Source organism: Ostrea edulis, chromosome 3, assembly GCF_947568905.1.
Source record: "Ostrea edulis chromosome 3, xbOstEdul1.1, whole genome shotgun sequence".
Classification (NCBI taxonomy): Eukaryota; Metazoa; Mollusca; class Bivalvia; order Ostreida; family Ostreidae; genus Ostrea; species Ostrea edulis.
Genome location: NC_079166.1, coordinates 48,852,591 through 48,879,711, shown reverse-complemented (window position 1 = coordinate 48,879,711; position 27,121 = coordinate 48,852,591). Strand labels below are relative to the sequence as shown.

General features: G+C 34.0%; 1 protein-coding gene across 1 annotated transcript; it reads right to left on the bottom strand.

The window, feature by feature from the left end:
- Nucleotides 1-834: 834 nt before the first annotated feature.
- On the bottom strand, nucleotides 835-26,633 carry LOC125677344 (uncharacterized). Its single transcript, XM_048915353.2, has 12 exons — nucleotides 26,529-26,633; nucleotides 25,901-26,041; nucleotides 25,426-25,505; nucleotides 20,346-20,417; nucleotides 19,790-19,919; nucleotides 13,122-13,262; nucleotides 12,134-12,207; nucleotides 11,971-12,042; nucleotides 8,636-8,813; nucleotides 5,815-5,918; nucleotides 5,605-5,707; nucleotides 835-1,140 (listed from the first exon to the last, which is right to left on the bottom strand). Exons 1-12 carry the CDS (start codon nucleotides 26,557-26,559, stop codon nucleotides 908-910), a joined length of 1,359 nt encoding a protein of 452 aa, XP_048771310.2. The 5' UTR covers nucleotides 26,560-26,633; the 3' UTR covers nucleotides 835-907.
- Nucleotides 26,634-27,121: the final 488 nt, after the last annotated feature.

Genomic DNA, 27,121 nt, shown 5'->3' with positions numbered 1-27,121 from the left:
CACTTACAGCATCTTATATTTCATAAAGAGGTAGTTAATTCTGTTGTTGAACATGACAATGCAGATTTAGGAAAAGAACGTAATCTCTCTGTCATTATCAACATTTTAATAATGAATTCTGTGTTCTTTGCAATCCAATATATGGAATATCATAAGTTCTCGGTGGATTCGTTAACGAGTCAATTTTCTAATTGAATTTTATGAGAAAGCATGTTAAGGTACTTCATGTAGATTTTTAACACACTTCGGACGGAGTCGTGTAGAAAATGGAAAGCATTGTTTTGCTTTATGCAAAAAGAATTCTATCACTCTAAATAATGTTTTCAATCGTCTTTTCACCCAATTCGACTCAGACATTATATACACACACCATTTGTCTTTTCACTCATTTCGACTCAAAACATTATAGATACACACCATTTGCTTTGGGGCAGTAAAATTTGTCATTAGAAGTACACAACGTTTTTTCCGCTGTTCACAAATTTATAGATGAACCACGTAAATCCAAATAATTGTACTGTTTCCAATCTTCTTGATGTATATCAATAAAATGCATTTAAAAATCAATTTCAAAAAAGAAACTGTGGGAAAATAACAATCCTTTCTTAAAGTTCCATTTCCTATGGGTGTTTTGGAAAGTCTTATTGGAGTGCTTTTCTCTTGGTAAAAAAAAAAAACAACAACAAAAAACTTCATAGATATGATGGGCGCAAAATCACTTCTTACATGAAACTAAAAATCCTGCGTGATATTCTTATATTTTAAAAATTGTAAGTCTTTGGTAATGTTGAAAAGTTTAAAAGTAATCATAGTATTCTAGAGCATACCTAAATCTTCAATACATATATTTTATTTTCCAAAAATTATAAGATATGGTTTAACACACAAGATTGCAGACCCGAATATATCAGTGATGTTCTGCTGCCTGACATAGTGGAAGATATTCAGATGAACAATCAACTGCAACCAGTTTTCCAATAGAGGCAGAGGTAGCCGCGCAGTAGGTGAGCTGATGAGAACTAGCGTAGAACATGTTTGCAGGCACTGATTGTAGAGACGATTCCCAGATCCAGTGGTTATTGTGGGCGGGGTCAATCGCATCTACGTATATCTCAGAGTGTCTCAGGGAGGTGTCATGCCCTACAAAAAAGTGAGCAAAACTGGTAAAAAAAATTTAGAATTATAAATTGTACAAGTGAATGAAATTTATGTCTTATGTGTTTATTTGTCAGACACAATGTATTTGATAATAAGTACACGGGGGAATATGAGATTCAATATCCACAGAAATGGCTTGTGGGATACAATATCAACAGAATTAGCTTGTGGGATACAATATCGATAGAAATGGCCTGTGAGATATAATATCAATAACAAGAGGTTCATGGGCCACATCGCTCACCTGAATCACCTTGACCTTGTTTCAGTCTTTAATTTTGACCACATATTGTGACCCAACCTAGCCCAAAAGGATAACTTATAACAAAACATGGAGAGGCCTCTACACCAATATAACGAACATGACCTTGATGTTCCGAAGAAGGTCAAGTTCACAATGTCATAGATCATGGTATGAGAAAAAAGGACTCGCCTTAAAATATTTATGTACCTAAATTACGAAACCTTTACCTTAAATATTTCAGGAGATATTAGATAGTTTTAGTTTTCTTTAAAGGTCAAACTCAAAGGTAAAAAGCTCAAATAAAAGTTTTGCCAAAACAAAATATATATACAAAATATGAAATGATTCAGGATATATAGAATAAGTTAGGTTTTCTTTAATGTAGGTGGAATTTCAAGGTCAAGGTCACAAGGTTAAAGACCTTGGTACCAAACATGTTTTGTCACAAGGATTGAATCAATGAAATATGAGAGCCCTATCACTCACTATTCAGTTATGGGTACGGTTAAAGTATTGCAATTTGGGTAAAACTCTAAGGTCAAGATCAAATATCATGCATGAAATGCAAGGCCTTATCATACGGAATCTATATGCAAATTAGGAAAGCCCTACCTTAAATAGTTCAGGAGATATTGAGTTAGTTTTCTTAAAAGTAGCTCATACTCCAAGGTCAAGGTAACAAGGTTTAAAACTTGGGCAAAAAATGTATTGTCACAAGGAATGTGCATAATATGAATTGTGAGAGCCCTGTCACTCACCATTCAAAAGTTTTGGACAAACAATATCCGGCTATATAGTCAAGGAGGTAAAAAATAACTTGAGTCCACACAACTCAGGAACATTTGCATATGATGTAGTGTGGCCTTGGCACTCTCGAAAAGAATTTGTTTAAATTCCATATGAAACTTGGACCTTGTATAGTTACTCCAACCTACCCTCGGTGCTCCCGAATATTGAACAAGCTTGAGTATGAACTACCTGAATATACTTCCATATCAATATGACTAATCATAGCTCTGTTGTCGTTGTAGAGATGGAGATATCTAATGATGTTTCTTTATATTTTCCCATGTAACACTTTGATCTCCTATTGTGTCCCCACCTTTCTTCTTAGGGCTATGATTGAACAAACATGAATATGCAATGCCTAGTTATGGCTGTATCTTAACATGAATAATCATGGTCCTGTTGTTCTTGAGAATAATAATCTATAATCTGCATGTAAAACTTTGATCCCCATTGTGGCCCCACCCTACACCCTGTGATCATTTTTTGAATAAACATGAATCTACTCTATGTCAGGAAGCTTTCTTATGTGAACAGGTAGTTATTTACCAAAATTGTAAATTTCATGATCCCATGTGTAGGGGTTTTAGTACCAGGGTGATACCAAAATTATCATATGATTATTGTTTTTATCATTTGAATGACCTCTTCTTTAATTTTGATGATACTGTATAAAAACTAAATACATATTTCGGAAAAGCAGAAAGGAATGTGCCAGAATTGTGAATTTCGAAAACCAAGGTTGTAACCTTAGGGTGGGTTCAAAATAGTCAAATAGTACTAACATACCATGTAGTATGTAAAGTCTTTTATCATATGAACACTTTCAGGGCATTTGTGTTTTACGAACACGTGTTGTTTTATACTACTGCTGAATATCAGAATTTAGCTTAAATACGCAGAACAGGAAAACTATTATAGATTGCATAGTCCTTAGAGCTAGTGAAAGTTTTAACTAATACCCAGGTGACCGATAAGAGATATGAGCCTCTTATCTTGATTATCGCCCTTTAAAGAGGACATGGGCTTTAATTTGAATAAGTTTACAACGCCTTCGACTGACATCGGACAATTTTTGACCTAACATGAGATCAACAGAAATAGCTTGTGAGATATTATATCAATAGAAATGACTTTTTAAATATTTTATCGATAAAAATGGTTAGTGAAGGTATGCTATCTATAGAAATGGTTTGTGAAGGTATGATATCGATATATTAAATGGGTTGTGAAGGTATGATATCAATAGAAATGGTTTGTGGAGGTATGATATCGATATATTAAATGGGTTGTGAAGGTATGATATCAATAGAAATGGTTTGTGAAGGTATGATATCGATATATTAAATGGGTTGGGAAGGTATGATATCAATAGAAATGGTTTGTGAAGGTGTGGTATCTATAGAAATAGTTTGTGAAGGTATTATATCTATAGAAACTAGATGCGCGGGAAAACACAATTAAATGATATTGCAGAGAGGAAGGACTTTTTAGATATGTGTTTGAATTGTTGCGCACATGAATTGAATGTCAATAAAACTTTATTATCAGGAAGTCACTTGGAACTCCAAATTAATGTTCCTTATGTAACATAAATGATCTCTCTCTGTAATGAAAATTAGATGATAATTTTACGAATGCAGTTGTAATCCGTCATGCCGATAGTTGACCAAAGACAAAATGAACGAGCATTCATAATTTCAAAATTTAAAACTCAGTATTGCGAATGTGTTTATAATGGTAGTTTTTGTCCAGTGCGACAATTCAAGGGCACAATCATAAATACGGGTCGTTTTTTCTCGTCAAACGCAATAATTGGAAACATAATACACTAGAGATGGTTTTGATGAAAATTTATGTCTCCCCAGCTCCCCAAATTAGAATGCTCCAAACGAAACCTCCTCCTTTCCTTAATGTACTACATGGTATGGAGGAGAAAGCATGAGCAGGAACATAGACATTATGAAATCCGATAATCACATTGGAGAAGTGTTCACAAACTATTTTACACCCTCCACCCCTCAGATCCACTATAACTTTAAGGACAACATTCGGATCCTCCTGTCCCTGCAATATGCACATCTGCAAATGGTATTGAAGTATTGTACAAAATTTAAAGTCTATCCGATAAGACATATAGGAGAAGAAGCGTTCAGAAGCTATCTTAACATATCCTCCAACGCTCTTAGATCCACTATAACTTTTAGGAAAATAATTGGATCCTCCTGTCCCGACAATATGCACATCGACAAATAGCAATGAAACATTGTACAAATTTCAAATCTATCCGATAAGCCATATAGGAGGAGAAGTGTTCACACTCTATTTTACATCATCCACCCCTCTTACATGTACATTCACTATAACTTTTAGGAAATAATTGGATCCTCCTGTCCCGACAATATACACATCACTAGAAAAGCTAGCTCACTAGCGAGGCAGTATAAGTTCCCTCTTATACTGTCCGCTACAATGGTTTGTGAAGGTATTCTATCTTTAGAAATGGTTTGTGAAGGTATGATAGCTATAGAAATGGTTTGTGAAGGTATGCTATGCAAGGTGAAGATAACGAACAGTGATCAATCTCATAACTCCTATAAGCAATACAAAATAGATAGTTGGGCAAACACGGACCCCTGGACACACCAGAGGTGGAATCAGGTGCCTAGGAGGAGTAAGCATCCCCTGTTGACCGATCACGACCGCCGTGAGCCCTATATCCTGACCAGGTAAACGGAGTTATCCGCAGTCAAAATCAGTGTGCCAAGAACGGTGTAACAATCGGTATGAAACACATCAGACAGCATTTGACCCAATGATAGGTTGTATTGACGAACTACATCGTTATAACGACCATAGAACTTGCGCAATGTTGACTTCAATCGTGACTGTTGAAACCCTGTACCATCAACTTATTTGTCAGTAGCTTACCTCGATTTAAAAACTGACTATACGCAGAACAAGCTCTTGCATATCGAATCAGTTGAGATATATAAACACCATATGCAGGTGATAATGGAATATTGCTACATAAATATGGGAATTTGACGATGGAGAAGCTGAAATCATCCCGTTTGTCATACAGTTGAGTTGTCAGTTTGCCGTTAATGTCTACTATCTATAGAAATGGTTTGTGAAGGTAAGATAGCTATAGAAATGGTTTGTGAAGGTATGATACAAATAGAAATGCATTAAGTTTTTGATTGGCTGATTGCGGTTTTCGCCGTTTTTGCAATACTTGTATTTCAGCCATCTTACGACGGCATACTACTAGTTAGTAGTAGTAGTAGTAATAATAGTAGTAGTTGTTGTAATAGTAGTAATAATAATAGTAGTAGCACTACTACTACTATTACTACAGCTACTATTACTACTACTACTATCGCTACTACTACATACTCAATTAACCGACTTACCATGGGAAGTAATGTGATGGGATATAACGGAATGAAGTACTCGTTCCATCACAAGGGAATTGGTGAATGTCGCTAAGTGCCCACACTGCGACTCGCAGTAATGCTGAAAAAAGAACAAGGAAGAGAAATATAGAAAAATTGTTTCTTTTATGGTAAACCAAAAGGATAGAATTAACTTTGTGAGATGCAGGAAATGTTATAAATGCAGACCTTTGCTTGTATCCAAGACATCTTTCTTGTTCCTACATGATAACATTGGTCATGGTATACGTATGCGTTTGAAAATGGACATCGGTTTGAGTAATAATGGCAAGCTGAAAATAAACAACTCTGGACTTTATATACGTACAATAATTCAAGCTGACAAGTTGTTTGAGTTCTCGTGTCAAATATAATCATAAAAGTAAACTATAGTTCACCCGGACGTGCTTTAGTTTGCCGGAATTGAACGAGTAATGTTGAAAATTACTAGCTATTCTTCCATACTAGTAGCCTGGTTTAAAGATGATGGACAACATGTTAAAATACATCTTTTGCAGATGGCCATATTTTTACTCCTAAATTAAACTAAATTTCGTTCGAATGCACTAGTTGACCATACAATGCGTAAAATAAACTTCCACTCTAGACTACCAAGGTTACAACCTTTTCATCGTATAATTATAAAAAACATGAAAAAGAAGAATTTGAAGCAATGACATCATAATGTTAAGCATGCTGCAGAGTTGGTCCTGGTTACCGTGTACATTCATTGTACTGCTGTAGGAATTTAGACGTGTCCAGTCCTGGTTACCGTGCGCATTCATTGTACTGCTGTAGGAATTTAGACGTGTCCAGTCCTGGTTACCGTGCACATTCATTGTACTGCTGTAGGAATTTAGACGTGTCCAGTCCTGGTTACCGTGCGCATTCATTGTACTGCTGTAGGAATTTAGACGTGTCCAGTTCTGGTTACCGCATGCACATTCATTGTACTGCTGTAGGAATTTAGACGTGTCCAGTTCTGGTTACCGTGCGCATTCATTGTACTGCTGTAGGAATTTAGACGTGTCCAGTCCTGGTTACCGTGCACATTCATTGTACTGCTGTAGGAATTTAGACGTGTCCAGTTCTGGTTACCGTGCACATTCATTGTACTGCTGTAGGAATTTAGACGTGTCCAGTCCTGGTTACCGTGCGCATTCATTGTACTGCTGTAGGAATTTAGACGTGTCCAGTTCTGGTTACCGCGTGCGCATTCATTGTACTGCTGTAGGAATTTAGACGTGTCCAGTTCTGGTTACCGCGTGCGCATTCATTGTACTGCTGTAGGAATTTAGACGTGTCCAGTTCTGGTTACCGCGTGCGCATTCATTGTACTGCTGTAGGAATTTAGACGTGTCCAGTTCTGGTTACCGCGTGCGCATTCATTGTACTGCTGTAGGAATTTAGACGTGTCCAGTTCTGGTTACCGCGTGCGCATTCATTGTACTGCTGTAGGAATTTAGACGTGTCCAGTTCTGGTTACCGCGTGCGCATTCATTGTACTGCTGTAGGAATTTAGACGTGTCCAATTCTTTCACAATTTCTTGTTTCTCATATAGATCTGTTGTAGATATGTTGTAGGTAGACTTTAAAGAGTCTCCTTTTTATATGGTTACTTACCCTCCCCTCCTCTTAACATGAATGCACACATTGTGCTTTACAGACATGCATGATGGTTAAACATTCACTTACGTTACAAAAAAATCACAATATTGAAATTCACGAACTGCAGTATTTAGTGTTAGTGTGTAATTTTGGTAACGTCAATTGCCTGTGACTGGTAACCTTATTGCGCTCATTGTACACAGTTTGTACACTTACTTTTGAGTGTTCTTATTGTACATTTTTGTGTACTTACTTTTGGGCGTTGTTGTGACCATTGTGGATATTGTAGGAAGAGGTGTTATTGCATACAAATTGTGTACTTAACCTTTCACAGCCACATTTGACCCGAGATATTAATGTCAACGGAGAAAGATAGCCTTTGGAAACATTGAAAAACCGGGATACATGTAGTATTGTTATCAAAAAGGCAGACAAAGGTTCAACTGTTGTTCTATTGGACAAAGACAAGTACTTGATCAACATCTCTCAGATGAACACTTTTACAAAAAGTTACGGTCTGACACCACCAAATAGGAATCTGCCAAGATCACCGAAATCCCTCAGAAAATGTACAAGGGTGAGATCAGTGATAACGTTTTGGAAGTGCTACATATGTCCTAACGACTATAGACTAGGACAGTTTTATTAACTACTATACTCAGTGCTATCTAAGATATGAGATATTTTCTGAATTCATTGATTTATATCTCCATCAGCATGTAAAATTTTTACCGTCATGCCTTTTGGGTGTTGTGGCTATGTGGATGATGTTATAACACTTATTATACATAGTCTGTGTACTTACTTTTGGGTGTTGTTGTGGCGATTGTTTGTTTACTTTCTTTTGGGTGTTGTTGTAGCTTTTGTTTGTTTACTTACTTTTGGGTGGTGTTGTGACTATTGTTTGTTTACTTACTTTTGGGTGTTGTTGTGGCTATTGTTTGTTTACTTACTTTTGGGTGTTGTTGTGGCTATTGTTTGTTTACTTACTTTTGGGTGTTGTCGTGGCTATTGTTTACTTACTTTTGGGTGTTGTTGTGGCTATTGTTTGTTTACTTTTGGATGTTGTTGTGGCTATTGTTTGTTTACTTTTGGGTGTTGTTGTGGCTATTGTTTGTATACTTACTTTTGGGTGTTGTCGTGGCTATTGTTTACTTACTTTTGGGTGTTGTCATGGCTATTGTTTGTTTACTTACTTTTGGGTGTTGTCGTGGCTATTGTTTACTTACTTTTGGGTGTTGTTGTGGCTATTGTTTGTTTACTTTTGGATGTTGTTGTGGCTATTGTTTGTTTACTTTTGGGTGTTGTTGTGGCTATTGTTTGTATACTTACTTTTGGGTGTTGTCGTGGCTATTGTTTACTTACTTTTGGGTGTTGTCATGGCTATTGTTTGTTTACTTACTTTTGGGTGTTGTTGTGGCTATTGTGGATGTTGTGGGGAGAAGTGTGGTTTCCGGGAGCAGTTGATGGTGATTACATAAATCTCCATGACAACATCCGCCTGTCAACGAGAGCTCAGGATTTCCACTGGCCCGTCTTCCAAATATAGAACTTGCTTGTGTATGCAAGTTGTCGCAGATCTAAAGTATTAAGATATCCATAAGGAGTAAATTACAATGGCATATATCGTTACATTACCCACTACTCGGCTGGTAATTAACATCCGCGTTACTGATTATTTGTACATTTTATAATGATATGTATGATTTTGAAATGAAACACGTGCAATGAATGAGTTTTGGGGGTTGGGAATTTCAATTTTAATCACATTTTGGGACGATTTCGGGCTAATGAAACATGGAATTTACGACGAAACGGGACCGTGGTAAACCCGCGGGGAAATTGACGGTATAGAATACTATAGCAAGCCCTTTTACTATTTATTCGAAAAATAAGATATCTCTTTAGATATCTCTTTAAAATGAGAAATATCTCTTAATTTAAGAGTAAGAAATATCTCTAAAAGTAAAAGAGATATATCTCTAAAAAGATATATCTCTTTCACTTAAAGAGATATCTTTTTCACTTAGAGATATATCTCTTTCACTTAGAGAGATATCTCTTTTAGTTTTAGAGATATCTCTTACACTTAAAGAGATATCTCTTTTACTTTAAGATATATCTCTTTCACTTTGAGAGATATATCTTTCACTTCGCGAGATATCTCTCATACTTTATGTGATATCTCTTTTACTCTGAGAGTTACATCCTTCACTTCAAGAGATATCTCTCTAAGAATTCCTAGAGACAATATTTTATTAGTTTGAATAATTAAGGAATTCTCCCTAAACCGGAAGCCCGTCAAAGTAAACCTTAACATGATGGCTGCAACCCCGGGGAAAATTTTGCGTTTACTGCACGTGAAGTGTATACAGGTAACAAAAATCAAACACAATAAATTGATAAAATATGTTAGTTAGACTGGATTTAACCTCTCGGTAACTTGATAATGTTACCCCAACCAACTCTTCAACCCTTTCCGCCATTTTTACACTAGAAGTATTTTGACTGGTTAAAAGATAGGGTTACATCATATTAATGGCGATGCAACAGGGAGAAGTCATTATGATCACCGGGGGGAAATTTAAAGAGATGATATCTCCTTTTGAAAATTTAAAGAGATATCTCTCTAACTTTTAAAAAGAGATATCTCTTTTTTCATTTATAGAGAGATATCTCTTTTTCTTAGAGATATATTTCTCTAGCTTTAAGAGATATCTCTCAAAGAGAAAGAAATATCTATCTAACGTAAAGAGATATCTCTTTTGTTTAAAGAAATATCTTTTTAGCTAAAGAGATATCTCTTTTGGTTGAAGAGATATCTCCCTAGCGTAAAAAGATATTTCTCTAACTTTCAGAGATATCTCTACAACCAATAGAGATATCTCTCTAGTGTAAAGAGATATCTCTTAATTAATAAGATATATTATTTTATGAATAAATAGTAAAAGAGTTTGCCATAGAATACAGATATTGCGTTGTTGTCCGCCTAATATTGAATTAAAAACAAAGAAACAACCTAAATCACACACACCCACATCGCTCACATGAGTCACTTTGGCCCATATCTAAAGATGTTCCATATATATTCGCATATAAAACTTTCGTCTCGATTGTGGCCCTGGGGGCCATAATTTTAACGACCTTGAATCTGCACTATGTCAGGAATCTTTCATGTAAATGTAAAATTCTTTGGCTCACTGGTTCTTGAGAAGATTTTAAAATATTTTACCTACATATTTGCATGAAAAACTTTAATCTCCTATTGTGGTCCCATCCTACCTGCGGGGGTCATGATTTGAACAAAATTGAATCCGTATTATGTCAGGAAGCTTTCATGTAAATTTGTACTTTCCTAGCCCAATGGTTCTTAAGAGCTTCAAAATTTTCAAAGCTTTTACCTATATATATTCACCTGTAAAACTTTGATCCCCTATGGTGCCCCCCCCCCCCCCCCCGGGGAGGGGGGGGGGGGGGTCGTGATTTCAACAAACTTGAATTTGCACGATGTCACGAGGCTTTCATGTAAATTTGTACTTTCCTAGCCCAGTGGTTCTTAAAAAGAAGATTTTAAGATTTCCCTTATATATTTGTATGTAAAATTTTGCTCCCCTATTGTGGCCCCATCCTACCCTCGGAGGTCATGATTTGAAAAATTTGAATCTGCACTATGTCAGGAAGTTTTCATATAAATTTCAACTCCTCTGGCTCAGTGGTTCTTGGGAAGATTTTTAAATGACCCCACCCTATTTTTGCATTTTGTGATTATCTCCTCTATGAAGGGGACATGACCCTTCATTTGAACAAACTTGAAAGCCCTTTAACCAAGGATGCTTTTGGCCAAGTTTGGTTGAAATTGGCTTATTGGGTCTGGAGAAGAAATCGAAAATGTGAAATGTTTACAGACAAACGGATAGACGACGGACAACAGGCGATCAGAAAAGCTCACTTGAGCTTTCAGCTCAGGTGAGCTAATAATAAGAAAAAACGTAACAAATAAAACTAGTTCATAATTTTTGAGTTGTAATATTATTTTGTTCATGAAAATGTTCAATGCAACTTTCAAAAGTTTATTAAATGAAGTGACAAATCGCATAACTGAAATAATTCTTTTAAATCTGTTTACGATGGAAACAAAATCCGGTAGGTTTTGATTTTATTTGCTTTTATAAGTGTATATGATCCAAATATTACTATGAACTGGTAGATAATACACTTTTTCAAAGTTCTGCTAGCTTTTTACCGCTTTGTGTCATACAACTAGTACCCAGTATTCCGTTTTGTACTAAGACCTAGAAAATGTAAAACATAACAAATTCAAGTCCATCTAGTAAAAAAAACAAACAAATGACAATAGCAATTGGTTTTTTAAGAGTCATTTTTTAAATAAATTCCTACTGAACATACTGATATGCAACATGACTTTGTTAGATACATGTTAAAATGTCGCAAACCTTACCATAATACTAGCTGAAACTTCCAGTTCTACATCATATCTAAATTTTTGTCAGTCTTAAATACAACTTATTCAGCTGTGAATTTTGTGGCATGTCTTTAAATTCTTGTTGTTTTACGCTTTTCACTTACGTAGAGACGTCACCAGATGGCTCTTACGACCGTAGCAGTAAGGGTTCTTTATCGTACCGAAGTCTAGATGATAATGGACCTCCGTTTCTTATGCCGAGCGCTTATAAGTGAAAAAAATCTTACAAAATAATTGAAACCATATATACCTACCCTCTGATGGACACAACCAAGTCGGTAGCCATGTTCTAGGTTGAAGTTTAACGTCTCTAGTGTGTAACAAACCTGTATAATTAAATGCAATTGTCACATACGTCTGATATAAATCAAAATAACCGTTTTAAGGCTAATTTCACATTCAGTTTACCATACGTACCTCTCCTGGGTCACAAACACGTGACTTAGTACAATTCTCGGTTGAAGAGATGTGTTCGCATTCATAACACTCACCTGTAAAGATCAACCAATGAAAAAGTATGTGTTGTATAGAACAACCAATGATAAGGTATGTACCGGTGTAGAACAACCAATGATAAAAAAGTATGTACTGTATAGAACAACCAATGATAAAGTATGTACTGTATAGAACAACCAATGATAAAGTATGTTCTGAATAGAACAACCAATGATAAAGTATGTGCTGAATAGAACAACCAATGATAAAGTATGTACTGAATAGAACAACCAATGATGAAGTATGTACTGAATAGAACAACCAATGATAAAGTATGTGCTGAATAGAACAACCAATGATGAAGTATGTACTGAATAGAACAACCAATGATAAAGTATGTGCCGAATAGAACAACCAATGATGAAGTATGTACTGAATAGAACAACCAATGATAAAGTATGTACTGTATAGAACAACCAATGATAAAGTATGTGCTGAATAGAACAACCAATGATAAAGTATGTACTGAATAGAACAACCAATGATAAAGTATGTTCTGAATAGAACAACCAATGATAAAGTATGTACTGTATAGAACAACCAATGATGAAGTATGTACTGAATAGAACAACCAATGATAAAGTATGTACTGTATAGAACAACCAATGATAAAGTATGTACTGTATAGAACAACCAATGATAAAGTAACAACCAATGATAAAGTAACAACCAATGATAAAGTAACAACCAATGATAAAGTGTGTGCTGTATAGAACAACCAATGATAAAGTATGTGCTGAATAGAACAACCAATGATAAAGTATGTGCTGAATAGAACAACCAATGATAAAGTATGTGCTGAATAGAACAACCAATGATAAATACATACTGTATAGAACATAAAACAATAATGAAACACGTGCATGTACTTAGTACATACAGCGAAATATATGAACGGTTTTCTACTCACTGCATCGTCCACACAGTCGGGGACATATCTGGTTCGCTATGCAGTCATTGTTACACATATGAGTATTGACGGTGAATAGCAAAGTACACGCTAGGTTGTCCGCGTCTGCACACACCGGGGAACTGCTCTGTCGTCTGACATCTTCAAATGGAAAATGTATTTTGCTGATTATGTTAAATGCAGGACTGACCACATACCGATTGCTGCCGCTATTATCTTTAAACACCAAAATGTGTCATAGTCTGCCATATTGAAATTTTGGAATTTATCTAGTGGCAATAAATTCAAAATCTATATTGTAATTTTTTTTACTTCCAACAAAAGTAACCAAAAGTTGTGTCAAATGAAAAAAGTTCAATGCTACATGTAGAAACAATTATCTTTATAGGAAATTATATCACATACGGTTGTGTTTTATGCGTTTTTATGTCGGTTGACTACTATGGTAGAATTAGACAAAACACACATTTTAAAGGAATAAGAAAGGTCATTTATTAAATACATAAATGACAAAGTAATAAGCCAAATAACTACGAAAGCCGGATAGGCTCACTTTTGAAGAGTAAAAAAAAAATCTAACTCGTTATAACGAGTTAGTATCTCGTTATAACGAGTTAATTATCTTGTTATAACGAGTTAGTATCTCGTTATAACGAGTTAGCTATCTCGTTATAACGAGTTAATTATCTCGTTACAACGAGTTAGTTATCTCGTTATAACGACTTAATTATTTCGTTATAACGAGTTAGTATCTCGTTATAACGAGTTAGTATCTCGTTATAACGAGATAACTAACTCGTTATAACGAGATAACTAACTCGTTATAACGAGATAATTAACTCGTTATAACGAGATAATTAACTCGTTATAACGAGATAATAAACTTGCAATAACAAGATATATTATGGAAACTTTGTAGGTCCTTCTCAAGATTGTTCCTGAAATCTAAGATTAGTTTTTTAACAAGTCGTTGCAATAATACCATTACATGTACTTAAAGAAATAAAAAAAAGAACCATTAAGAGAATCCGAAAATGTGTTCTTAATCTAGATTTTTCAGAGTAAAAAAACATATCAACTTTGTAAATGTTGGTAAAAATGCGTGTATGCTGTAAAAGTAAATCACCACAGTACCCTGTATATTAATTTACCGATGTTTGTAAGTAAATATATTACTTATCGGTTATACCTTTTTATGGTGATATAACATAAATAAATCCAATCTGCTGTTGACTTGGGTCTATTAAAAGCATGAATTTAAAGTACATGTAGTATTAATTTTCTTTGCAAGACAGATATGTCCTTCTACCTGCTCTATCTTCATGAAAAGGTGAAGATAACGAACAGTGATCAATCTCATAACTCCTATAAGGAATACAAATTTAAAAAATGGGCAAACACGGACCCCTGCATATACTAGAGGTGGGATCAGGTGCCTAGGAGGAGTAAGCACCCCCTGCCGACCGGTCACATCCGCCAAGAGCACTATATCTTGATCAGGTAAACGGAGTAATCCGTAGTCAGAATCCACGCGTCAAGAATAACCTAACAATTGGTATGAAACACATCAGACATCATTTGACCCATGAATGATTCTATTATTTATTGGTGGATTGATAATTCAAGCACGTAGAACTGTTTTCAAAGTGAGAGAAGTGGTAGGGGTAATCTTCTGAGAAGTTGACGTCACAATTGTCTATACATGTAATTCTTGACAAGCAAAATCAAATAAAAAAGAATGAAAATCCAAACTTTAAAATCCGGGATGGGGTGGGCGCAAGTGAAAGAACACCCACAATATTGTAATCAGAGGGGGTGGGGGCGGGGTTTAGCTAGTATTCGTCCTTTTCTACATGAGTTCAATTCATTATATCAATTGGTAGGACGTTCTTTACAGAGTAATTTCAACCACGGATTACTTGTTTACCTGATCATTAAAACATTGTTGTGACGTTAGTTCTTTGTCTTGACAGTACTTTATTTTTCATACTGTACTGAACATAGTCCAGTATTATTAAGAGCAGGCCAATATTATGAGAAGTACTGTTTTAGACAGAACAATATTTTAAGTAAGATACAAGACTCCGATGGTCTATTATGTCAGATACGGGACTGATCACTCGCCACTACGCGGATCGTACCAGTCCCGTATCTGACATGACAGACCATCGGAGTCTTGTATCTCTTACAGATATAGGGTTCACGGCTGCGTGAACGTCAACGTTCGTTACCTCTACTTGTTCAAGCCTACATCCTTAACACTCGATATACTTTGAAAAAACGAAATAAAAGGGAGAATAACCCAAACTATCTTACTTTGGATTGCAAAGAAAGTTTTTAATGTAGAAAATAACGGTAAATCAACGCTGTTAAAAGGGGGAAAGGGGACTTTAGTTCTTGTACTAACAAGCTTGCATAATATTTATAAATATATCTATATTCTCAAAAGAATCATCAGCATCTAGACTGGCTGATTTTTGCTCAAATATGAAATTAGCTCAAACATTTTGCCAAAGCATTGTTGTATTTACTCGACTTGTTATCAAAAGGACACAATTTACATTTATTCTTGACAAGGGAAAGTAGGTATTTTTGTTGAGTAGAAAAAAAATGAATCATCACATGTTAATTTGTTTGAAGCAATAACTAACATTTTCTTGTCATCTTTACGACAAATAAAATCTTGCACAATAGTCATTATGAAATAATCATAATTATGCAATTCAAATAATTTCTAATCAGTTTGTCGAAATTTTGGAAAGTACAGGCCCTCCATAAATATTAACTCGTTATAACGAGATACTTAACTCGTTATAACGAGATAACTAACTCGTTATAACGAGATAACTAACTCGTTATAACGAGATAATTAATTCGTTATAACGAGATACTAACTAACTCGTTATAACGAGATAATTAACTCGTTATAATGAGATATTTAACTCGTTATTACGAGATATTACGAGATATTAACTCATCATAACGAGATACTTAACTCATTATAACGAGATACTAACTCGTTATAACGAGATACTAACTCGTTATAACGAGATATCTAACTCGTTATAACGAGATACTAACTCGTTATAACAAGATACTTAACTCGTTATAACGAGATACTTAACTCGTTATAATGGGATACTAACTCTGTGGAATGGAACGAGATAATTAATTCGTTATAACGAGATACTAACTAACTCGTTATAATGAGATATTTAACTCGTTATTACGAGATATTAACTCATCATAACGAGATACTTAACTCATTATAACGAGATACTAACTCGTTATAACGAATACTAACTCGTTATAACGAGATATCTAACTCGTTATAACGAGATACTAACTCGTTATAACAAGATACTTAACTCGTTATAACGAGATACTTAACTCGTTATAATGGGATACTAACTCTGTGGAATGGAACTTTATGACGAAAGTTCTTAAAAAATTTAACTTTGGCGAAAACTTTCTCAAATGGGTCAACATACTATACAATAAACCTATATTTAGAATAAAAAATAAAAAATAATGGATGGATGTCCAAAACATGCAATATGCAGAGAGGTATAAGACAAGGATGTCCCATCTCTGCAATATTATTTCTTTTTGTTATAGAAATATTAGCGGTAAATATTAGATCGAATTCAAATATTAATGGATTTCAAAAACCAGGAATGACTAAAAATATTAAGATTATACAACATGCAGATGATTGTACTCTTCCTCTTAAAGATGAAACCTCTCTAGAACATTCTTTAAAAGTTATAACAAATTCAGCAATGTTTCGGGTATGTATTTTAATATGTCAAAAACAGAATGTATATTAACGGGTCCTCACAAATATCATTATAAACAAATTAGAAATGTTAACGTAAACAATGATAGCATAAAAACTCTTGGAATTTATATAGGACACAACAAAGAAATACGTTATAAAAACAATTGGACAAAAATTGTAGATGACTTAGAAAAACTGTTTGAATCATGGAAAAAAAGAAAACTAACCATTTTTGGTAAAGTTTGTGTCATCAATAGCCTAGCAATATCAAAGATTATATATGTTGGATCAGTTCTGAGCTTTCCAAATGAAGAAGTAATTAAGAAATTTCAAAGTCTGTTATATAACTATATATGGAACAAAAGAGATAGAATTAAAAGAAATACACAGATTGGAAATGTCCTAAAGGGGGGCATTGGAATTGTCGATGTATCTTTGAAATTAAAATCCATAAAAGTATCTTGGATAAACAGGATTTCAAGCGAGAGAAACTCTCTATTCTTTTTTGTAGATAGTTTGTGCAAAGAAAGAAACTTTGATTTTGAATATCTATGTAAAACAAATATAACGAAATCAAATGATTATCAAATAATGGAACATTTCCCTCTATTCTACAAGGAAATGCTTGTATTTTTCAACGAATGTAAAAAAAAAAAAAGAAAACAATTTTATCTGAATGCATTATTGAAAGAACTGTTGTGGTGTAATAAAAATTTTATGTACAAAAACAAGCCAATATTTTTTCATAATTGGCTGAGAAGCGGTTTTAAATATTTGAATGATATTGTAAATGAAAATGGCATAAAACCTTTGGAATGGTTTGATGACAAACTTATATGTAAAAAAAACTGGATGTGTGAATATATGATTATAAAAACAGTCATAACAAAAACCTTCAAAAGTTATGAATTTTCAAATATACGATACGAAAATATTTTTCATGGAAATACATCATACGATTTATTATGTAAAGGACATGTTAAAGTGTGTGATATCAATTCAAAGTTGATTTACGAAATTCTTTGCCATGAAAAATTTATACCTCCATTCCACCAAGCATATTACGGAAAGGTTTTTGAAATAACAAAAACGGCTTGGAAATCTATTTATGAACAAAATATTTTATCCATAAGAGACAGAAGTATATCAGAATTTAATTATAAATTGTTAAATAATCTATTGTGTAACAGAATTGCTGAAGAAATGGAAAATAGTAGAAAATGATTTTTGTGTCTTTTGCAGAGATGTTAAAGAAAACAATGAACATCTTATCTTAAAATGTAAAAACGTTTCTCATATATGGGACATTGTTAAACAAATTTTAAAATTTGATATATCGTGGGGAAAACAATTGTGATAGGATTTTACTATGACAACAATGAAAAGACACTCTTTTTGAATAGCATAATATCTCTTATTGCCTGTAAGATATACAAGTATAAAATGTACTGTAGATTAGATAACAAAGACGAAAAACCTCAAGAAATATGTAATCACATAAAAAGTAAATTGAATTTTTATACAGAAGCGTACACAAAAATTCAGGATAAAAAATATGCTAAAGTTATGAAAGCAATTAAAGACAAATTGTAATTTATACACCTTTGCAGGTATGACTTTTTATAATATGAAACCTCTGACAAATATCTGTATATGCACATTTTTAACTATGCTTCAATGTGAGTTTATTTTGAACAATTTGAATTGATTACAAACAACTATATTTCTATATCAAATAAAATTTTGTAATAAACCTTTTATATACTGGTATTTTGCAAGAAGTTCCCACTATGAGGAGGGGTCCTGTCCTCCTATAGTGCTGCCATGGGGGTTGTGATATGAACTTTTGAATTGTTAACACCGCATATGACAGTTTCAGGTTCTTTATGTACATTATTATATTGTTGTGTTGTTGGTTTTCCCGTAAAAATAACAACCTTTTTTGCCATAACATGTTAATAAATTTTGTTATATAACAGTATATTATATGTGTGTTTGTATGTATGCATATATGTTTGTTTTCTATATGTAGATATTATATGTATAAATTTATATATATATGTATATGTATGCCTATGCCTATATACATCTAATCCAAGGGGCCCCTGGCACCCTAGGTAAAGATTATAAGGGGGTCTCTGCGGAGACTTTACCCTGAAATAGTAATGTATTTTGGAATTAAAGACTGATATGTTAAAAAAACCCAAAAAAACTCGTTATAACGAGATACTAACTCGTTATAACGATATAATTAACTCGTTATAACGAGATATTAAATCGTTGTTACGAGATACTAACTCGTTATATATACCGAATCTCGGAGCAGTCCTTCATAATGCATGTCTTTCAGTTTCGGCCGGTTCTAACACTGCTGTTCACTTCAAATAAGTTACTTCACTAAATTAAACTAAATCTGTATCACTATTAATGCTGCATTACTTACCGTCAAAGTAACTTATTTGAAGTGAACAGCGGTGTCATCTAAGTGCACATTAATTGCTAGAACCGTCCGAAGCTGAAAGTAAATTATGAAGGACTGCTCTGAGATTCGGTGAAGGCGTCAGTCCAAATATTCAGCCAAGCCGAATCTCAGCGATATTAGCTGGCTACTTGCTCAATACACGATGTCCACTCACCTGTTGTTTATCTTATACAATTAGATATACATGTATTGTGTATATACATGTACATGTACTAGATGTATTCCGATGAGTTGTATAACTCAAGGACAATAAAGAATTGAATTGATAAAAAAAAATCTTTAAAATTGATTCCTGTAGTATTTCTGTTCAGACAAACGTTTTCCCCGACAATGGCATTGCAACCTATTTTATTCAATTACTCATGGATAATATCAGTTCTACAGTAATGAGAGTTGAACATTCACCTGGTTTAGTCGATTTGACTTTGGATTCTATCTCTCGTTTACTACCGCCATTGTGATTACACAGGTCTGATGTACAACAGGATGTTCCTGCTCGTTTGCTCATTGACCGCTTTCCATAGTGAGAACATACCTAAGGACGACAAAGAAAAAAATCTATAAAGCACTAATATCCATGTTCTGATTTAAAATTTCTAAATCTTTTTCGTACTTGTTTCAAGTTCGCATGATGTTTACAATTTTGCAGTGATGAATAGCGATTACGTAAATTAGCATACTGTGATATGATTATTATTGTTTGTATATTATTTACGTCCCATTCTAGATTTTTTAATTCATTTAATAGGTTAAATGTCACATATTTTGATATTGTGATACAGTGAATAGCGACTTCACGTACTGTCATATTGTAATTACATGTAGGGATTTATGAAATTGATGACTGTTCGTTATCTTTACCTTTCATGTATTCATACAGGGAGTAGATACTTCATGTGGTATGAATTTAAATGGGTATGTGAACCTGTATAGTTGAGCAGTTTTCAGTAATTATACTTACTGCAGAAGGAGCACATCCAAGCTTAAACACTTCTCTGAAATCGTTCGTGAAGGATGCTGCGGATATACATTGCTAGAATGGAATAATGCAAGAGAGTTATGAACCACAAAGCTCACTGGAGTCATCAGATACTCGTAAGTTTGGAATAGTAATCATAGTCTGACAATAAGTTATTAAGTGCAGTTGGACAACTCTCTCTCTCTCTCTTCAAATTGGTTGGGGGCGGGGTGGGACATGTCTTGTATAGGCTACTACATACATTTCATACATTATAATTAGCTAAAATGTATTATTTGATCATAGATGTAGGTTATGGGGGAAGGTATATTAATTTCGTGGCATTCTCGGATCGAATTAAAACTGTTTCAAACCTCGCTCGAGGTCGCATATGACGTCACACATAATTTCGGGTAAAATATCGAAGTAAATATGCATAGCTTTCAAATTCGAAAACTACGCAAACTGTTTCCCTTAAGGATGTATGCTACACCAGAGAAATTTGATGTAGATGAAAAGTGGAGGATATGTACAACAATATTTTGAAGTTGAAAATTTTTAAATCTACTTTATTTTGTCAAAAATACAGTTTTAATAGAAGGTAATCTGAAAAAAAAAATTAAAACCCCTGCTGGACTCGAACCTGCGACCTACAGTTCAGTAGTCGGTATTCTAACCTACTGAGCTACTCGACTAGGTATTCAAATAGAAAAGGAAAAGTCTAATATTGCTGATATCTATTTTTTCATCCATGTTTTTAAAGGAAGTCAGCCATTATGACGATGTAGAGTACTATCTTAAAACACATGTAAAGTAGTTTTAGGCATGAAATGAATGAATTTTGCTGTCGTTTAAGATGCACCATTGTACCCAGTTTGATGTCTGTCAAGCAAAGGGTTCTCAAGATATTGAGCGGACAGTATATTCCTATGTCCAGTTTGACCCTTGACCATGTAACTTCAAAATCAATAGGGATCATCAACTACTTAAGATGTACCAGTGTACCAAGTTTGATGTCTGTCAAGCAAAGGGTTCTCAAGATATTGAGCGGACATTATAGCCCTATGTCCAGAGTGGATTGATCCTTGACCTTTGACCTGAAAATCAATAGGGGTCGTCTTCTACTCATAACCAACCCACATATGAAATATCATTACGATCAAGTGAATGGTTCTCAAGATATTGAGCGGACAACATGTGGTCTTTAAGTGAAAGAGATATCTCTCAGAGTAAAAGAGATATCTCCCTAATTGAAAGAGACATCTCTTAAAGTATAAGAGATATCTCTCAAAGTGAAAGAGATATCTCTCAAAGTAAAAAATATATCTCTCAAAGTGAAAAAGATATCTCTTTAAGTATAAAATATATCTCTAAAAGTAAAAGAGATATCTCTCTAAATGAAAGAGATATATCTCTAAGTGAAAAAGATATCTCTTAAAATTAAGAGATATCTCTCATTTTAAAGATATATCTCTTCAAAATAAGAGATAACTCTTTAATTTAAAGGGAATTCTTAGAGAGATATCTCTTTAAGTGAAGGAGATATCTATCAAAGTAAAAGAGATATCTTTCAGAGTAAAATAGATATCTCTTTAAGTGAAAAAAATATATCAAAGTGAAAGAGATATCTCTCTAGAAGATAAGTGAAAGAGATAACTTTTAAAGTACAAGAGATATCTCTCTAAGTAAAAGAGATATCTCTTTAAGTGAAAGTGATATCTCTACAAGTGAAAGTGATATCTCTACAAGTGAAAGAGATATCTCTCTAAGTGAAAGAGATATATCTCTAAGTGAAAGAGATATCTCTCTAAGTGAAAGAAATGTTTCTCTAAGTGAAAGAGATATCTCTTTTTTAGAGAGAAATCTCTTTAAAATAAGAGATATGTCTTTGATTTAAGGGGAATTCTAAGATAGATATCTCTTTAAGTGAAGAAGATATCTCTCAAAGTAAAAGAGATATCTCTTAAAGTAAAATAGATATCTCTAAGTGAAAGAAATATCTCTCTAAGTGAAAGAGATATCTCTCTAAGTGAAAGAAATATCTCTCTAAGTGAAAGAGATATCTCCTTTTTAGATATGTATCTCTTGAAATTAAGAGATTTTTTCATTTTAAAGGGACATCTTTTTGAAATAAGAGATATCTCTTTTTACAGAGATATCTTATTTTTCGAATAAATAGTAAAAGGGATTGCCATATACTAGTAATCTTTAAATGTCTACTTCTTAGCTCCGAAAACTGTATGTGTAGTCACAAAGAGCAAGGGGCTTTTGCACAGTTGTGGTCCCTGGACTGAGTTTGTGACACAAGATGGGACTGAAAGGTTATTCAGTGAAAATGTGTTTAGTTTAAAAAAAAATAAAAGAAGAAAGAAACTTAGCTGAACATGTGGAAAAACTGGTTGCATAGCTAAAATGATCTTAGAGTGCTCTGCCAAAATTGTGACAATAAGGATCCCTGCGTGAGAGCTTCTGTCAGTGCAGTGATAAATAAGTCCGCATAGTAAATATTTTTTTTAAAATCTTCATTATTCAGGAACGTGCAGCAGACAAACTACTCCATAAATTTAATGACCTGGAGGTCTCTACCATTATGTGAAATCCATGGCCATTGGGTTCATGCCCCAGGGTGGGGCAAGATAGGTGATACATTGAAAATATGTTTTAAAATCTTTAAAAATATTTACACATATACCTCTAGCATAGAAATGATAGGTAAATTCTAGTGTGTACTTTTATAACAACAATAAATATACCCGGTAATACATGTAATAACAGTCTTACGTTCCTTAGTAAAAGTATTTATTATCTTAACATTTCACTATAAGGCCATCTTGCACTCCCAACACTGGAATTCGTTTCTCATCACCACTGATTAAAGAAAAACCCGCACCAATATGATATTCTAGATTTGTTTCAGTTGTATCCAGTGATTAAAGAAAAACCCGCACCAATATGATATTCTATATTTGTTTCAATTGTACCCAGTGATAACTTTACATCCTTGGACTTGGAAATATTTCATTTGAATGTGAGATGGGGCATTCGTATCATACCGACACATCTACTTTTTGATATTTTATACTAAACCCTTATATATGTTGCCACAACCTTAGCCCAAAGTCTATGTTGGAAGAAAACATTAATCTAAACTATAATGTCTGTATACCATTTTGACAAATTGTACCTGTGTGGTTCTTGAAAAGACATTGAGGATGATTGCATATTACAAATTATATCCATGTCTTTTAGTGATAAGAAGGCGTTTAAATATTTTTCCTTTGTACAACTATATGACACCCCGCCCGTATTGTGGTCTCCTCTTGACTACAATGGTCATGGTTTGAACAAACTAAACTCTACACTACAGGGAAGCTTTTACATTAGCATTGTCCATGGACTCTTGAAAAGTTTTTCATATGACCCCACTTTAATTGCGTAGACCCTGAGGTCCACGCAGAAAATATATACATTGTAAGTAAGGTTTGACTGGATGCTATGGGTAAAGTACAATGTTTCACCGGAGCCAATCGGCCTTTTTCGTCAAGTCGACAAATAACGAGGCTTTTTCTTCTTGACTGGACGGAAAAGACCGAACAATGTTCCGATTGCACCGGAACTTGATGACGCGACCTTTATTTATAGTTTGGAACCAAACAGGGTAACATACACCGGGGATGGTGCTTACACATACATGTTTATCGTAATCGGCAATGATGCATACACAAATTGTCAAGAGAATTAAAAAAAGTTCTTTATGATTAGTGAAAAACAGAATTTAGTGTTCTTGATAAACATGATTAATGTTTAAGAAATAATGGTTGCGTTTTTGTGTATGTTGCAGGATAACCTCCGAGGTCGAGAAATGTTGTTTTGAAATATAAAAGCTGAGGCGTTAGCGGAGGCTTTTATATTTCAAACATCATTTCGAGACCTTGCAACATACACGAAAACAAGAATTTTATTTCTATTCTACATACAGCCGATCGTTTTCCTATATAGTTACGAATTAGGTCAATGTGACGTCATGAGTTTCCGAAACGGCCTACCTTGTTTTTTGCAGTCGAACAAGGTGAGATGGTAGGGCAAGTATTTCATTTGCTTTGAATACAGTAAAAAAAAACTTTTCTGTACATAGACATGTTCACATGTACATCGCTCTCGGAATGCAGACGATTGGTTTATACCGAATGACAAATGTTCTTCAGTCATTTATGTTTTACAACATATATTGATTGATTTTTATGATTATAAAATTGAAGTATCAGTTATCGACTTTATTGTTGCATATCAAAACTCGAAGTGCAAGCGAGATTTGTGTCAATTTTCTCATAATCAGTTAAAACGTATGAAGGGATATCCGCGGCATTCCCTTGATCTTTGCAATAATCGTGGCAGAATATGGATTAAAACATAGTTACACGACGACATATTCACATCAGCGACACTCCTCAAAGGAAGCTATATCTTGAAATGGGCATTATTTGTGAGCATCAATATTTTGTTGTCAGATTTATATAACTGGATCAGGGTATTTTTACATCGTATGAAACTCGAACGTCCTTTTCTAGACCAGATTGTGTGCACTGTTGAATTTGAACTTAGCTATAACTCCAGATCACACACAAAGATTATTCTTAATTCTGGGGTTAAAGGTCAAAGCTACGAATACCCTAAGACATACATGTATAGCATTACAAGTCTAGCAATAAGACTTATAATGAAATATTTGCATGTTTCAAGTTTTAAAAACTGTTTTGAAATACATTTTATTTCAATCTAGAATATTAAGTTTCTGTCAGCAACACACGCTTATGGTCCTTTTGAACTTGCTTAACTATTTCCTAATTATTTTACTCTGGAGGGAAGAGTGACTCTCTATCAAATTAAATAAGTTTCAATCCTATACCCCTAAGTTTGGTTGAAAGTGGTCAAAACCGTGAAAATTTAAATGCACTTGACGGCAGATGACAATTTCTTTAATCAGAAAAAACTTACTCGAGCTGATATATGCTAAAACAGTTCCAGAGCTCTTGATTTGATTTTAAAATGCTAATGATAAAACCGGAAGTGAAATTGTAATTACATAGTCCTTGCTAGAACACTCTGTGGAGGAGTTGCATGTTTGTGAGGATTCGATGTCCGAGCAGGTATAGCATTTCAGGGCTGCAAACGTATAAAAAAAAAACGAACATAGAATTGCTGACACTCAGTCTTATAATAAGATTTGTTAAGATCTGGGCATGTTCTTGGATTCTCATTGGATTTATAATACTTCTGCAATGTGAGAACACTTTCTTTAATTATATACTGTGGTTTCATAAATTTTCGTTGGCGTCATATTCTAAGACTTTGACAAAAATACAGTTTTTCAATGGTGAATCTGAAATTTAAGGAAAGCTACTCTATGGTTGATCATTTGATGCCGGGGTTTTCCTCAACCATGAAAGTTTACAGATATTCAACGAAAACTGATGAAATCGCAGTACATGATTTTCTCAAATACACTGTTTCTAGTCAAGACATGTCCATTATTTTTCCAATTATTATGAAATACACACGACATTCTCCACAGTATCGCTTGCAGATGGAAGCGTAGCACGTGTCGTTACACATATCTGGCTTCGAGGCCGCTAAACGCTGGCACGCTGCCGTGTCCACGTCATCACAACCGAAACACGTCACAGTGAGACATACCAATCCTTGAAATTACAACAACATCATCAAGTCTTTCAGTTTTCAAAAATGGTAGCATATTTACATGACTCTTCTGAATGATTAATAAGTTTTAACTTCTTTGAAACTGACCACTGAGAAGAATTGAAATTAAAAATCCTGGTAGCAGTCTGTCTTCATTCCTTGACGAGAAGAAAAGCTTATTGCAATGGAATATCGCTATAATAATGACTACAATAAAACAGATACCAATGACTACATGTTTATGAAAACTATTACCAAATATCTTTTCATCTCTTCTTCAGGATATAAAAAAATTCGTAAAGTAAATGATTCACGTGAATCAATCAAATCCATTCAGATTTTGGGTGAAAAATATGTTGCAACAGAATGCCAATATTGATTACATAATCAAATTGTTTATCGTAAATCATCAAAATAGCCGTCATAAGCCAATTTCTGTCAAACAGAGCTAGAAAACATTGATAGTATTGTGTGTGACACAAACTTTACCGATATAAACGACCTTCCAAATGGCCACCATCTTAGATAGTTGTGAATGTTGGAATTCACGAATTTCAAGATAAGAATCAATGGAAGATTGAATACATTTACATATATCACAGTTATCTACGTAACACCACGTGTCGCCGTCAGTGTATTACAGAATTATCAACATTAATTTATCAAAAGGAATTATCTTTTAATTATCACCTCAGTTATAGAAGAGTTTCTTTAGACAATCGAGTTTTTGTCAGCCTAACTTGTTCGTTGTTTTATCATGCTGGGGATACGGTAACAGCAAAAAGCACATGGGTTCTTATTGTCATGCACATGGCCAGACTACTGTGCCATATATATATATATATATATATATATATATATATATATATATATATATAAGCTATCGCTGAGTTATATTATTTCATGATATATACATATTGATGCAAAATTTGAATGTCGAAATTGGCAATCATATTGGGAAAAAGAAACGGTATTAAAGAGCCTGAAACTAGAAAAAGAAATTCTTGGAAGGATGATATGATAAAGGAATTTATGACGTAAGATCAGCAATCATTAGAATTCGTTATGATTTCATGTTGAAA

What these genes read in the sequence shown, in the direction of transcription:
- LOC125677344 (XM_048915353.2), bottom strand. Translation starts at nt 26,559, where the DNA reads ATGGTGGCCATTTGGAAGGTCGTTTATATCG. An exon ending in TTGGATGTGCTCCTTCTGCA is followed by an intron (nt 19,920 to 20,345) that starts GTAAGTATAATT and finishes TGTCGTCCTTAG; the next exon opens with GTATGTTCTCACTATGGAAA. An exon ending in GTGTTTGTGACCCAGGAGAG is followed by an intron (nt 12,043 to 12,133) that starts GTACGTATGGTA and finishes TTAATTATACAG; the next exon opens with GTTTGTTACACACTAGAGAC.